Source organism: Melanotaenia boesemani, chromosome 21 (genome assembly GCF_017639745.1).
Source record: "Melanotaenia boesemani isolate fMelBoe1 chromosome 21, fMelBoe1.pri, whole genome shotgun sequence".
Taxonomy (NCBI): domain Eukaryota; kingdom Metazoa; phylum Chordata; class Actinopteri; order Atheriniformes; family Melanotaeniidae; genus Melanotaenia; species Melanotaenia boesemani.
The window spans coordinates 21879916-21893040 of record NC_055702.1 but is presented as its reverse complement, the minus strand read 5'-3'; the positions used below and the strand labels follow the sequence as shown (position 1 = coordinate 21893040).

At 40.7% G+C, this 13125-nt stretch overlaps 1 protein-coding gene across 2 annotated transcripts; it reads right to left on the bottom strand.

The window, feature by feature from the left end:
- Nucleotides 1–3071: 3071 nt before the first annotated feature.
- LOC121631995 lies at nucleotides 3072–4522 on the bottom strand. Of its 2 annotated transcripts, none has more exons than XM_041973117.1 (2): nucleotides 4439–4522; nucleotides 3072–4217 (listed from the first exon to the last, which is right to left on the bottom strand). In XM_041973117.1, the coding sequence occupies exon 2, from the start codon at nucleotides 4197–4199 to the stop codon at nucleotides 3315–3317; it is 885 nt and encodes a 294-aa protein (XP_041829051.1). In that variant the 5' UTR covers nucleotides 4200–4217; nucleotides 4439–4522; the 3' UTR covers nucleotides 3072–3314. The 2 variants fall into 2 exon arrangements, with proteins under 2 accessions (XP_041829051.1, XP_041829050.1); XM_041973116.1 differs by having other exon boundaries at nucleotides 3072–4214; nucleotides 4439–4512.
- Between the last annotated feature and the right edge of the window lie 8603 nt (nucleotides 4523–13125).

The following is a 13125-nucleotide window of genomic DNA, read 5'->3' as shown; positions in this document are numbered from 1 at the left end:
GAAAAAAACTTTCATTTCCAATTTGTGGCTCTTGAAATTATTTCCTTTATATGTTGTTGTGTCTAGAAATCTATTGAATGTGTGTTTCTGGTTGATTTAAGTGAAATGGATGATTATTTAAGGTGCTCAAGAGAAGCTCAAAGTCCTGTTTTGAGTCACCCACACTCCCTAGATGTCATCCAGGAACCTGTAGGAATGTGAGGCCTGTGTATCACAGCTTTCTAGAGCTGAAGTTTCCCAGTCTGCCATTAAAAAGTTGGCATAAGCTGGAGCAAACTTCTTCCCCATTGCTGTTCCCCATGACCTGTAAGTAGAACTCACCTTAAACTTAGTCGTTTCTGGTTACATTCACTTCCAGCAGCTGTAGCAGCTCTTAATCAGGTTTCTTTTTGTTGGGGTATTTCTGGAAAATCTTTTTAACCGCTTCAATTCCTTCTTTTTCTTTCTCCTTCAGTTTCCTTCTATGTTTGTATACAGACTGTCAATGTCAACTATGAATAAAATGCTTTTGTCTGGGAGTTTAATTTGTTTAATTTTATCAATGAAATTATAAGTATTTTTAATAGAACTCTCATGTTTGGTGGAAAGAGGACTGAGGAAGTGGTCAATATATTTGGCTGTATTATAGGTCTCACTGTTAATGGTTGGACACAATGGGGCGTCCAGGAGGGACCTGAAAGGGGACGGGCCACTTGGAGCGCTCCTGGTGAATCTTGGGTAGCATATAAAACAGTCTTGCCCTCGGTTCTGAGGATCCCAACAAGTAGTTCTTCTGTTTTAAATTAATACATTTCTTTTAAATTGTTAATAATTTTATCAATTATAGGTACTGTTTCCATATAAATAGGTCTTCTCAGTTTAGTGTAATAGGTTTTATCATTAAGTTGTCTGTAGCCCTATTTTAAATATTGATCTCTGTCTAAAATCACTACTCCACTCCCTTTATCTGCTGGTTTATCATTGGGGGTCCTCTTGTGGGGGTGGAGGGCTCCACCAGGTCCCACTGTCTGGTTCTGGGGAGTCGATGTGGATCGGGTGCTGGTGGATGAACTGAATCTAGATGTTGTGATGGGCTGGTGATGGGGTACCGCTCTGCCAGATTGGCCACAATTACAACTTGAGCTTGGTACAGGCTCTCTGTCTTGAGTTAGTGACCCAGGTTTCTTTTAGCCCAGAATGCTGCAATTTCAAATGGGCCCTCCCAGTCCTGTGAAGAAAACCAAATAATGCTTGGTCCTCCTGATCTATATTATCAGTGTAGTTGTACTGAAGAATTTTTACAGTAGTACAGGCCCACTGATTTTCATTGTTTTCAATTACCTTCTGAATTTTTCTATTTGGAGTAGCTGGTTTCACCACATCAGCCAGGTTACGAGTCGTCTTATCAGTCGAGGGTGGGAGGTGTGGTTGTGCAACGTTTTTAAGATGATGTACTGCTTTAATGAGTTTGTGAATGAAACAGACCATAAAGGAGAAGTCTGGATCATTAGATTCAATTCTATGAGCCTCGGTCGGTCCGGGGTGTCTACGGTTTGGTCCCACATTGAGTACCATGATGGGGTCTCCCTTGAGTGGAGTGTTGCTCACAGTCAGGACATCTCTCTTGGTGGACTGGTGAGCGGTGGTAATGATAGAAAGATCAAAGGCATTATTAAAGTCAAGAAACGACATAAAGCAGCTATGATAGATAAATCAAAAGTCAAGAATTTCCTGCTTCATGGAGGGGAGGCGGTCAGCACCACAGTGGTTCAGTCTAACCCCTGCTGGTCCATCCCCCAGTGATGTAAAGCTGAAAAAATCTAGATAGCTAAATTAGATATGATACCTCCCAGAAGTGTGAATGAGATGGGTTTTAGATAATCATCTCCTTATAATAAATATGGATCAGTATTATTATCATTATATCTTTATTGTTAAATAGAGTCCATTATTACAGTTATTATCATCAAATCTCATTATTCCCCTACTCAGGGATTTAAACCCTAACATCACTGAATACTTTCTTATTAACCCCATCCCATGTTATCTTTATATGTATCTTCTTATTTGTCTCTTTACTTTCTGACCAAGGAACTTTACTCCTAACCCTAGCCTCTCGGGCCCTTTATTTCATAACCCATCAGATTTCATTAACTGCTTGAGTTTGGGATTTATTAATGCCTTATTATATGATTTGATTTCTAACACTAATCTACTGCATCCCCATCTAGTTATTCCTAAATAAAAGATCAAACCAATGATTATAGAATATCCATTTATAAGAATTCTTTTATATTTTCTAAAGGTGATATGCTGGTGTGTCTCTTCCTCTTTACCAGGACATCCTGCCCAGAAGAGGTGATATTCAGGGGGAGTGGGGTTACCGGAAACAGGAATGGAATGGCCAGTGCACTAGCTCTGCAGCCTCCGGCCTTCATCTTCTGGCAGCAGAGTTAACATTGTTTTCTTTCCCTGCCCAATCCCAACATAAGTGTATGTAACTGTCGCTGTAACTTCATTCTGATGGAAAAATCTGAAAATCTGGTGGTCCTTTAGACGGGAAGTTTGGGATTTATGAAAACAAAAATGGAACCATCAATAAGAACGCTGTCATGTGTGGACGGAGCAGGAAGAAGTTTCAGTTATACCCAAGCTGCTCTATCTTAACGTCAAGCACGCATTTGTTGAGACTGCAACTTCAGGATTAACACCTAGTTTTCTGCAGACCAAAAGCTAGGTCTTTATATTCTGAGCTATCCTGTCATAAAACAGATTAAAGATTTTAGTCGCCCTAAAATAAAACCAACCAGACATCAGAGTGGACTTTATTGGCTTCTTTCCTTCACCGTAAAGGAACATATCAAAGTCTTTGCTTTGAATTATCTTTCTTATTTTTATTAAAAGCCATGCTGGAAACATAACTGTGTCAGAATAAGAGTTGAACTGTGAGGAAGTCGATGTGACGACGGTAAATTCACCCTCACTCTGAACTGATGGAGTGATGCTGCTGAGCTGCTCTCATCTCATCTTAGATGGAATTTTATTTCTTCGTCTGTTTAACAGGTCAAACAGGAATAACCACAACAAGAGAGTCAGATGCAAACAGGACTTTAATTAAAGAAGATAAATCAGAATGAATTCATACAGAGTCACGGAAGAATGATTGATGTGACTGATTGTAGGATCAATAACAGAGTTACATGTTGGTAGAAAAAACCTCTGAGATCTCTGCATTGAAAACATTATTTCAGAAAGAGAAAATTCATCACCAGACTAATTAAACTTTTTCTTCTGCTTTTGCTGATGACGATGCTCAGATGCGTTACCATGACGACTCACTTGCTAAAGCACAGGAAGATCTGGGTTGCAGGCCAGCAGCCACAGCCATTGCCTGAGTTGAGGCTTTTATCAATAACATGGACCCCGGCATGTTGAAACGGCTCCACCAGCTCCTTGTTGAAGATCACAGTGATGGTTTTGATGGGGGAGTCGCAGTTGGCCTTGTTGTACCACAGGAACACATCCTTTCCTTTGGTCCCCTCGTTGAGATCCTGGTTGACTGGTTGGTAGTTACCGTTTTGAAGGTTCTCGTACTCTTTATCATTGGTGGAAATCTGCAGATCTGTGAGGCCTCCCTTTGGGTCGGTGGTCAGGCGGTACCAGATGAAGACGCTGGCCCCTCCTGCTCCTCTGTTGGTGTTTTCATCCACTCGGATGTAACCGTTCTCGAAGTACTCTTGGTCACCTGCAGAGGAATTGTTGGCAGTGATGTCACAGACGTACACCTGTTTCTCTCTTTGCAGCCACAGGTAGATCCATTGTTTTCCAGCATTTCGGTTCAGATCACAGGCCGTTCGCTCCCAACCAAACTTAAACTTCTGGGCTTCATCGTCAGTAGAGACGTCAACTTTCACAATGGGGATATCATACACTGAGGAGCCCTTATAGTACCACAGGTAGATCTCATTTCCACATGCTCCAGCATTGAGGTTTTTGTCCACCTTGTGGTACCCTGCAGTGTTTAGGCCCTCACTCATTTCAGTGTTGAAGGAAAACTGGATCCTGGTGATCGGTGAGCAGTTTCCTTCTTTGTACCACAGGTGGATTTCCTTCCCTCCGACTCCTTTGTTCAGATCAATGCTGAGCTTTTTAAAGTGACATTCACGGAGCTCGGCCTCCTCGGCTTTATTCAGAGACACTTGGAGTTCGGTGATGTACATGGTCACTCTGGATTTCTGCTTTAAAATGAGAGGATACAGGAATGAAGACACAATGCAGTGATGACAGGAATGTGCAAGAAGAAACATCTGATTCAGGTGTCAAACAGAAAAACTAAACAGAGAAATAAGTTAATCAAGCTATATTCAGAAGAACAGGAACTGCAGTGGTGCTAGCTGCTGGAGATGGAGGACACTTTCAGCCTCCGTAATACAGAGTAAGAAGAGTGTTAAACACTTACGTGTCTGCAGACAGTGTAGGACTATAGAAAGTCACCTGGATGGCTGAATGCTGCTGTTCCTTCACATAGTCGGCTGCCTTTATATACACAGCTGACATGCTGAGGTTGCTAAAGAAATTACCATGAAAGAGACGTCATTATTCAGAGGTACGCTCCACCCAGCTCCTTCATCTAGCTGTGTCATCCAACGGTCCTGACTTGACCGTTGATTGACACAGCTAGATGACACATTATCGTTTGACTTTCATTAAACATTTATCCATTAAAATCATGTCCAACCAAGAGAAGTTAGCTCTGTTCTCTGACATGACTGAAGATATGTGACTCCAATTTGTGTGTATTTATAAACACTCTACGGTTTTTCTTTTCTTTAAAATATTCTTTGTATTTTTGTACCGTGGGATGGAGAGAAACGTCTTCACTGATTCCTGTGTGTGTACTCACATACTGCAAAACTGACAATATAAAGCTTGAATCAAGAATATCAATGACAAAATCCACAGCTTTTAATGGCAGTGACATGCCGTCCTTCTGAGAAAACTGGAAATCCTTTTTTCAATCATTTCTTTTCCAAAGAAAGAGTTCTGTCACCTCTGACAAACAGTAAAATTATCTTGTTTTTGCAGGTACTGCTGCTCATTGTGAAATCATTTACAGCTTTTGCTTTTTCTCAAGAAATGCTTGGGAGTAACAACCTTATGACTCAAGAACCTGATCCACCTGTCTTAACCATTTCACTGTAACAGCATAATTATCAATGACAACTTGCTGCTGTTTACACTGGAAAGGTAAGGGACACAAAATATATTATAAAGTTTTGGGGTTCTTTTATGCAATTTTTTATTAATAATTTAAGTCTTGAATAACCCTTAACTGTGTCTCTTTTGTCATCACAGGGACGACACGAACAATGCTGTACCTGAGAGTATTGCAAACTTGTCCCAAACTTTTGATCATGGAAGAGACAGGAAATGTGGCACAAAGATCAAGCAAAGATCAAACATTGAAATTACACAGATGAATATGACATCATTTACAACAAAAGAGATTGTGGACTTCAGTAGAGGCCACACTGACCATCATTGGTGCTGCTGTGGAGAAAGCGAGCAGCACCAAGTCCCTGGGGCTGCACATCTGTGAAGACGAGTCCTGGACAGCCAACCGCACGTCCCTGGTGGAGAAAGCCCAGCGGCACCTCTATTTCCTCCGCAGGCTGAAGAGAGGGAGAGCCCCCCAAGTAGAGTCATTTTCATTATCTCTGATGCGAAACATAGTAAACAGACAGGTCCTCACAATATCCGAAACATCAAATAATAAAATCCACTCACACACATCAAACATGATCGTCCACTGGAATCAGCAATAAAAAACCACTGAGGACATCAAACTAGTAAAATAAAAATGAAAAACGAAATGATACATCAATGTCCCTTGAATAATAAAAAATGCTCAAGATTAAAACAACAAAAAAAAAAAGAATCAAAAACATGATTCAATAAAATCACAAAAAGATTAAAGTCATCTGTAGCTGTTTAAAATGCTACAGCACGTGGAACAAAGGTTTGGTTTTAGTCTTGATTCTGAATCTCAGACCTGAGGGACGCAGTTCAAAGTCCTGGTGTGGCAGCTGGTTCTGGTTTCCCACAATGCCCCTGGCTTTCCACCTTACCTGCTGCTCATATACAGCAGGACTGAGGACTGAGGGAGGCCTCCTTCACCACCTGCTTAACTTCATAGAACCTTCTGTTATCAGGCAATCAAACCAGAAAATGAAGGAAAATGTTAAGTCCGATTTAGTAAAAGACTTCATGTTTTGATGGATGTTCATTCATCCATCATGTTTCTGAGCGACTAAACGTTGGCGAGGATCAGGGCCGGATTAAAAGTTGATTCCAGTGTCTTTCCTCCTCACTTGACTGCCTCTCAGTGCTTCTGTTCCATCTCTCTGTCATGGCTTCTGTCTCTTTCTTTCTTTCTGTCTCACAATCACTCATTTGGTCCTTACTCTTCAGCTCTCCATCCCCGCCTTGTTGTGTCTCAGCCTCTTCTCTCTTCTTGTCATAAAATAATATGGAATCAATTCAGATCAACTGGACAGCCGCAGGGCTGCAAACTTTTCAATAATCCTTGGAGTGAGATTTGGTGGAACCAACCAGAATTTTGTCGCATACACAGTAGCAAGACATGAGACACATTTTGACTCATTTTGTGCTGTTTAATCATAAAATACAGCACTCAGGAGTAACAAAATATTTTAAAAAGGTGTATAAATAGGTCTTTAAAGTACCAACAGAAACCTCTAAATAAAACAGGAACCAACTCAACTACAAAAAAGACGGGATAATAAGACAGAGAGTATTTCGCAATAATAATAAGATCTGTGTGCCTTGTCGGATTGGCATTTGGCCTTTTTTGGGGCCTTAATTATCAGCTGATCAAGGTGGTGAGAACATAAAAAATTTAGTACAGCACGTGGAAAATAAGATTATCTGCTTACAGCAGAACACACAGTGGAATAAAAGTTAATGTCAGTGTTACTGAGATTATTCTGTTTGAACCAGCTGCAGATGATTGATTGTAAACTGAAGAACTTCAACCTCATCTGGACATGATGATGGACCTGCTGCTGCTGGGTCTGAGACTGAGGATCATGCGGTTCATGATGTTACCATGTTAAAGTGGAGCTGACAGGTTCAGTATATATGATTTTTATGCAATCATAGACAGTTCCCAATTAGGCAGTTCCTAGTTAGGCAGTTCCCAGTCAGACAGCAGCTTCAATACAAAACATGACTCAGTGACATTTATTGGAGAATAAATTTCAACATAATTTTTTAAAACATATTTGTTGGAGCACATTTCCAATAATCACCTATAATAATGTTGTTCTGTAAATATATATAAAAAAAACTGAATAAAGTCTGACTGTATGACTTTCATTATGCTGGATCAAGCAAACCTCCGAATTCATATAAGATTTTTACATTTTTTATTATATATCTGTACTTTATTTTAATCTGATGGCTGCTGCTGTAACAGAAACATTGTGAGGTTTGTTTGTGAAAAGTTATGTTAATATGTGTGGTTTATTAATCGTTATCACCAAAATAGTCTGCTGTTCACATGGTGACATTTTTACACAGGTTTGTGATTTTCTAGTGTTATACATCATTTGTAATTAGGCTCACAAATTGGTTGTTTTGGAGGCATCCATTTTTTCTGAGTTAGTGCAGATGGAACGACAAGATAACTGGTACGCACCATTATTCCACAGTTCTTCTTGAGATTTTTGGCATTTGGCAAAAGCGAATTGGATGAATTACATCCACCAACTGGTCTGGAGTGTGGATCAGACTGTTTCAAAGAGCCGGAGTTTTTAAAACATCAGTTCCACTGCAACAGTTTTCCAATCTGTGTCTATACTCATATACTCTGAGGTTAGAGTTTGCAACCGGTGAACTAAAGTCTGCAGGCTATGAGCCTCCAAGTCACATCACTCAGTGACTTTTAGCGACGCATATCACACAATCAGGTTATTGAGTCATAAGGTTGTTACTCCCATGCATTTCTTGAGAAAAAGCAAAAGCTGTTCATGATTTCACAATGAGCAGCAGTACCTGCAGAAACAAGATAATTTTTCTGTTTGTCAGAGGTGAGGGAACTCTTTCGTTAGAAAGGTTGTTGTTCATGTTGAAATGATTTAAAAAAAAAAAAGGTTTCCAGTCTTCTCCAAATGACAGCATGTGTCGGGAGTATACATATATATATATATATATATATATATATATATATATTAAAATTTTAATCTAAATAATCACAGGGTAACAGGGTAATACAGAAAGAAATGACAAAAAGTTGAAAAGTTGATATAACAATTGCTTTTTATTTTTTAAATTTCCAAAAGATCTTATTGAGACTGAAAAATAACATCAGCAAAATCACCATAATCATAAAAAATAAAAAGTAAATTTGGATCTCCCGTGCCTGAAAATACACAAATGTGTTAATCACATTTTTTTTGATGAAACTAAAAGATGATGTAAATTTTAAAGAATTTTGGCAACTTAGCTGTTGTTCTTTTTTTCAGCACATACAGGGTAGATGAATGGAACTTTTATCTGTTTTGAACTCCACTATCACACAATTACATGTGGTCCTTTAACTTATATATCTTTTAGCCAGTTGCTAAGGCATTCTAACTGGTTAACATTTTCTGAATGTAAAGCTGCCTGTTTCTTCTGAATAACATGGCCTGTTACTGAGAAGGTTTGTTTGCATGGAATTGTGGATGCGGGAGTCTCTAGGTATTTGCAGGCAAGCAGGGCCAGCGTGTCATGGGCTCCTGAATGAGCTGTTCACCACTGCATGGGGTAGTCCTCTGTCATGGTTGCTGCCTGTGTGATGGGTTGATATAACATAGGCATACCCCCCTCCTCATAACCACAATTTGTATTTTCTTAAGATGGGGTAATTAATTCATGAGGTGATTTCGTTGTAAAAGAGGTAAAAAAAGTTAAAAAGAGTAACAAGGTTTTCAATAAATAGTGAAACATAAATAATTCAATTAAGAGTTAAATAGTAATTAAAAATCTGTTCATCTCATATTTCATTTATAAGGATTTTGTCATTTGTTCAATGTAATCTATTATGTATGGGTGAGCAGCTAAAAGGCCTTAAATCCTGTTGCTCTGGGATCGATTGATTCACCTACCACTAGGGGGAATTGCAGCGCTGTTTCCTCATTGCAATAAACCCCGCGTGAGGGAAGGAGTATTAATCACTCTCATGATTCTTTCTACCCTAATTCAGGTAATGGTGAATAATATAAATGTCTTCATGGTAATTACATTGTTTAAACTTGTTATAGTTTGTTACATGCTAGTTGGATGAAGTTAAATTAAGGTTTTATATGGTTTTCGGACATAATTGCTTTACCTCGACACCTGCCTTTGCCTCGAGGGATATAGCAGCCGCCTACTTTTTTTTGTAGTCTTTATGCAACATATCTTGTTTTTGTAACATTCTCTTCTGTTGATTTCATGGTATATTTGTTCAATATTGTCTACTTGTACAGTAATTGCAAAAAACCCTGCGTGAGGGAAGGAGTATTAATCACTCTCGTGATTCTTTCTACCCTAATTCAGGGGTATAACACCTGCACTTCCCTAATCAGGCTCATCTGCTCCACCTGGAGCCGCCCTGATTGCCACACCATTGTCACCTGTTCCCCTCTCCATTTAAACCCTCTCCTGTTCAGGCTTCCTTGTGAGATGGTCAGCTCCTCTTCCCCTGTTATATCCAGCCTTCCTCTTGTCTTGTTCTAGATTCCTGTTGTCAACGCCAATACGTACCTTGGACCTCCTGCTGCCTGCTCCCCTGTTGGACCTTCTTGCCTGCTGCTTATATGGATACGACCTCTGTTTCAGACTGACTACTGAACCCTGCCTGCCCCGATATCTGCCTCTCGCCTCAATGTTATGACCTGGCTGACCCTCGCCTTTCTGTGGATTGTGGACCACCACTGTTTCCTCCTGGGATCCCCCTGATTCAGGATTCCTTGCCCTCCAGTACTGGCAGGACTCTACTGCCCCCTCCCTGCGTAACCACTACAAGACTGCATCTGCATCCCTGTTGCTCAATAAACCCTATTTTTGGTCTTACCTTTATTCCAGCGTGTGTGGCTGATTTCCCGGGTCTTCTAGCCCTGTACCTGTGTATATTCCTGTCAGGTGTGAAAGAAATTTAGCTGCATATGGTAATCACTCATATATACTCATATAATAATCACATGTATATTCAGTTTTTCTTTATTAATTTAGTATTGTTAATCCATTCACTTTTACATTTTTATATTATGTTCTCATTCTACAGAATACTGAAGTTACAGTTTTTATTTTGTATGCGTGTGTGAGGTCAGACTGACCACTTTCTTTCCAGAGCTCTGATACGGCAGAGTTGAGACTGGTTTTCGCACCTCCTGGATAGCAATAGTTGTTTGGGATATCAGCTTGATGTGGTATGTGGGCTTTGTCTGAAAACTGGAAGAAAGTGGGGCCACTAAGTCCTCATATTATTTTGCTGTTTGACCTTCAGCTAGGAACCAGCTGAATAAAACAGTTTCTCTCTGATGAATTATCAGAGTCTCTCCCGATTTCATGCGAGTCGGGACGATCACTCTCTTACTTGCAAGTAATTCTTTTTTCAATACTTCTCCTGTAAATAAACCTTATATACTTTTACTCATTCCAGACTCAGACCGTGCCTGAAAATACAGAAATGTGTTATTGACATTTTTTTTAATGAAACTAAAAGATGACTTAAATTTTAAAGAATTTTGGCAACTTAGCTGTTGTTCTTTTTTGCAGCACATGCAGGCTCATCTGCTCCACCTGGAGCCGCCCTGATTGCCACACCATTGTCACCTGTTCCCCACTCCATTTAAACCCCACCCTACCAATTACCCTTGGTAATTTTTCTACAACACAGGTTGTACCTCTTCCTCTTCATCTGACTCAGAATCTGAGTATGTCTTTAAAAGCTTAATTTTCTTCCTGGGTGGTCCATCTTGAGAGGTCTGTGGAGACCATCTGGGTGATTGTTCATACAGCATGCCGTTGGGGTACAGGTTGGGGTACGGGTCCTGACTGTTGTTTGTGCTTATGCACCAAATAGCAGTTTTTGGTTTTGGAGTCCTTGGGGGTGTTGGAGAACACTCCTTCCGGGGACTCGCTCGTTTTGATGGGGGACTTCAATGCTCACATGGGCAATGACAGCGAGACCTGGAGGGGCGTGATTGGGAGGAACGGCCCCCCTAATCTAAATCCGAGTGGTGCTTTGTTGTTGGACTTCTGTGCTCGTCATGGACTGTCCATAACAAACATCTTATTCAGACATAAGAGTGTCCACATTTGCACTTGGCACCAGGACACTCTAGGCCGCAGTTCGATGATCGACTTTGTAGTCGTGCTGTCGGACTTGCGGCCGCATGTCCTGGACACTCGGGTGAAGAGAGGGGTGGAGCTGTCAACTGATCACCATCTGGTGGTGAGTTGGCTCAGATGGTGGGGGAGGACGCCGGTCAGGCCTGGCAGACCCAGCTGTGTTGTGAGGGTCTGCTGGGAACGTCTGGCAGAATCCCCTGTCAGAAAGAGTTTCAGAGGCAGGGGACATTGAGTCCGAATGGGCTGTGTTCCGTGCCTCTATTGTTGAGGCGGCCAGCCACAGCTGTGGCAGCAAAGTTGTCGGTGCCTGTCGTGGCGGTAACTCGTTTGTGGACACCGGCAGTAAGGGATGCCATCAAGCTGAAGAAGGAGTCCTATCGGGCCTTTTTTGCCTGTGGGACTCCAGAAACAGCTGATGGGTATCGGCCGGCTAAGCGGAGCGCAGCTTCGGCGGGCGCTAAGGCAAAAACTCGGGCATGGGAGAAGTTTGGAGAGGCCATGGAGAAATACTTCCGGTCGGCTTCGAGGAGATTCTGGTCCACCATCCGGCGGCTCAGGCGGGTAAAGCGGTGCGCCGTCAACACTGTGTACAGTGGGGATGGCGGGCTGCTGACTTCGACTCGGGACGTTGTGAGGTGGTGGAGGGAATACTTGGAAGACCTTCTCAATCCCACTAACACGTCTTCCAATGAGGAAGCAGAGTCTGGGGACCCTGGTGTTGGCTCTCCCATTTCTAGGGCTGAGGTTTCTGAGGTTTTTAATGAATGAATAAATAAATGAATCAATAAGTAAATGAGAAGTAGTACAGTTGAGTAAAATGAAAATAAAATAAATAACATTTGTGAAATCATAGAAGTCTGATGTCCAACACGCTCCATTCATGTGAAGCATCTATGGACAAAGAGTATTGTTTGGAAACAAATACTGTGAGATCTATCCAAAACATTTACTAGAATTTGCACAGACTGCTCAGGTTTATCCTTTTTTACAGTATCTATGTTTGTCCTATCATTTTTAAATCTTGTATAGTAGATTTCATATAGGTACATATTTTGATTGTTTGTCATTCTTATGTATTGTGAAATTTTGTAATGTGAGAACGAGCCAGTCTTTTAAATGGCTCTTTGAAAGGAAAAGCTCCTTAAGATCCGGCTTGAAAGAGCCATAAATCCCATCGTTATTAGCTGAGATTCTGGACTTTCTGTGGATACCGCACATGTTTACATTTACATCTACAGACCTGACGCTACACCCAGAAACAAGATGTTAACCCCTTAACTCCCGGTAGCGGAGGCTGCAGGTGCAGTCAAGCTAAAAATGAAAGTTTAGAGAATTTATAGGCCAGATATCTGGATAATTAAGCACTAAAGGTGCATAGATGGATTATTGTGCATATTGTGAATATTTCTCTCTCCTCACCATCTAGAAGCTGTGAGATTCTAATCCTGCTTTCTGTCTGTTCACCTGATGCTGATATTCATCATATATTGTTCCTTCTGTGTTCAGAAGGAACCAGCTTCACAGCTTTAAATTCATCCTGCTAATTTTTTACCTTTTAGTTAGTAAATCCTGAGCATTTCATCCTTCTTTCTCATAAATATTTTATTTTATAAATATATGTGAAGAAATATTTTAACTGTTGGTGTACTGGCCAAATGAAAGAGATTTGTACTAAAACCTAGTTAGTTGACCAACTGAATATGTGCTATGAGGTCTCTTCAAAAGCAGAAAAATATTGTAGGAGAA

Bases quoted from the DNA above. Each gene is read 5' to 3' on its own strand.
- LOC121631995 (XM_041973117.1), bottom strand. From the start codon at position 4,199: ATGTACATCACCGAACTCCAAGTGTCTCTGAATAAAGCCGAGGAGGCC.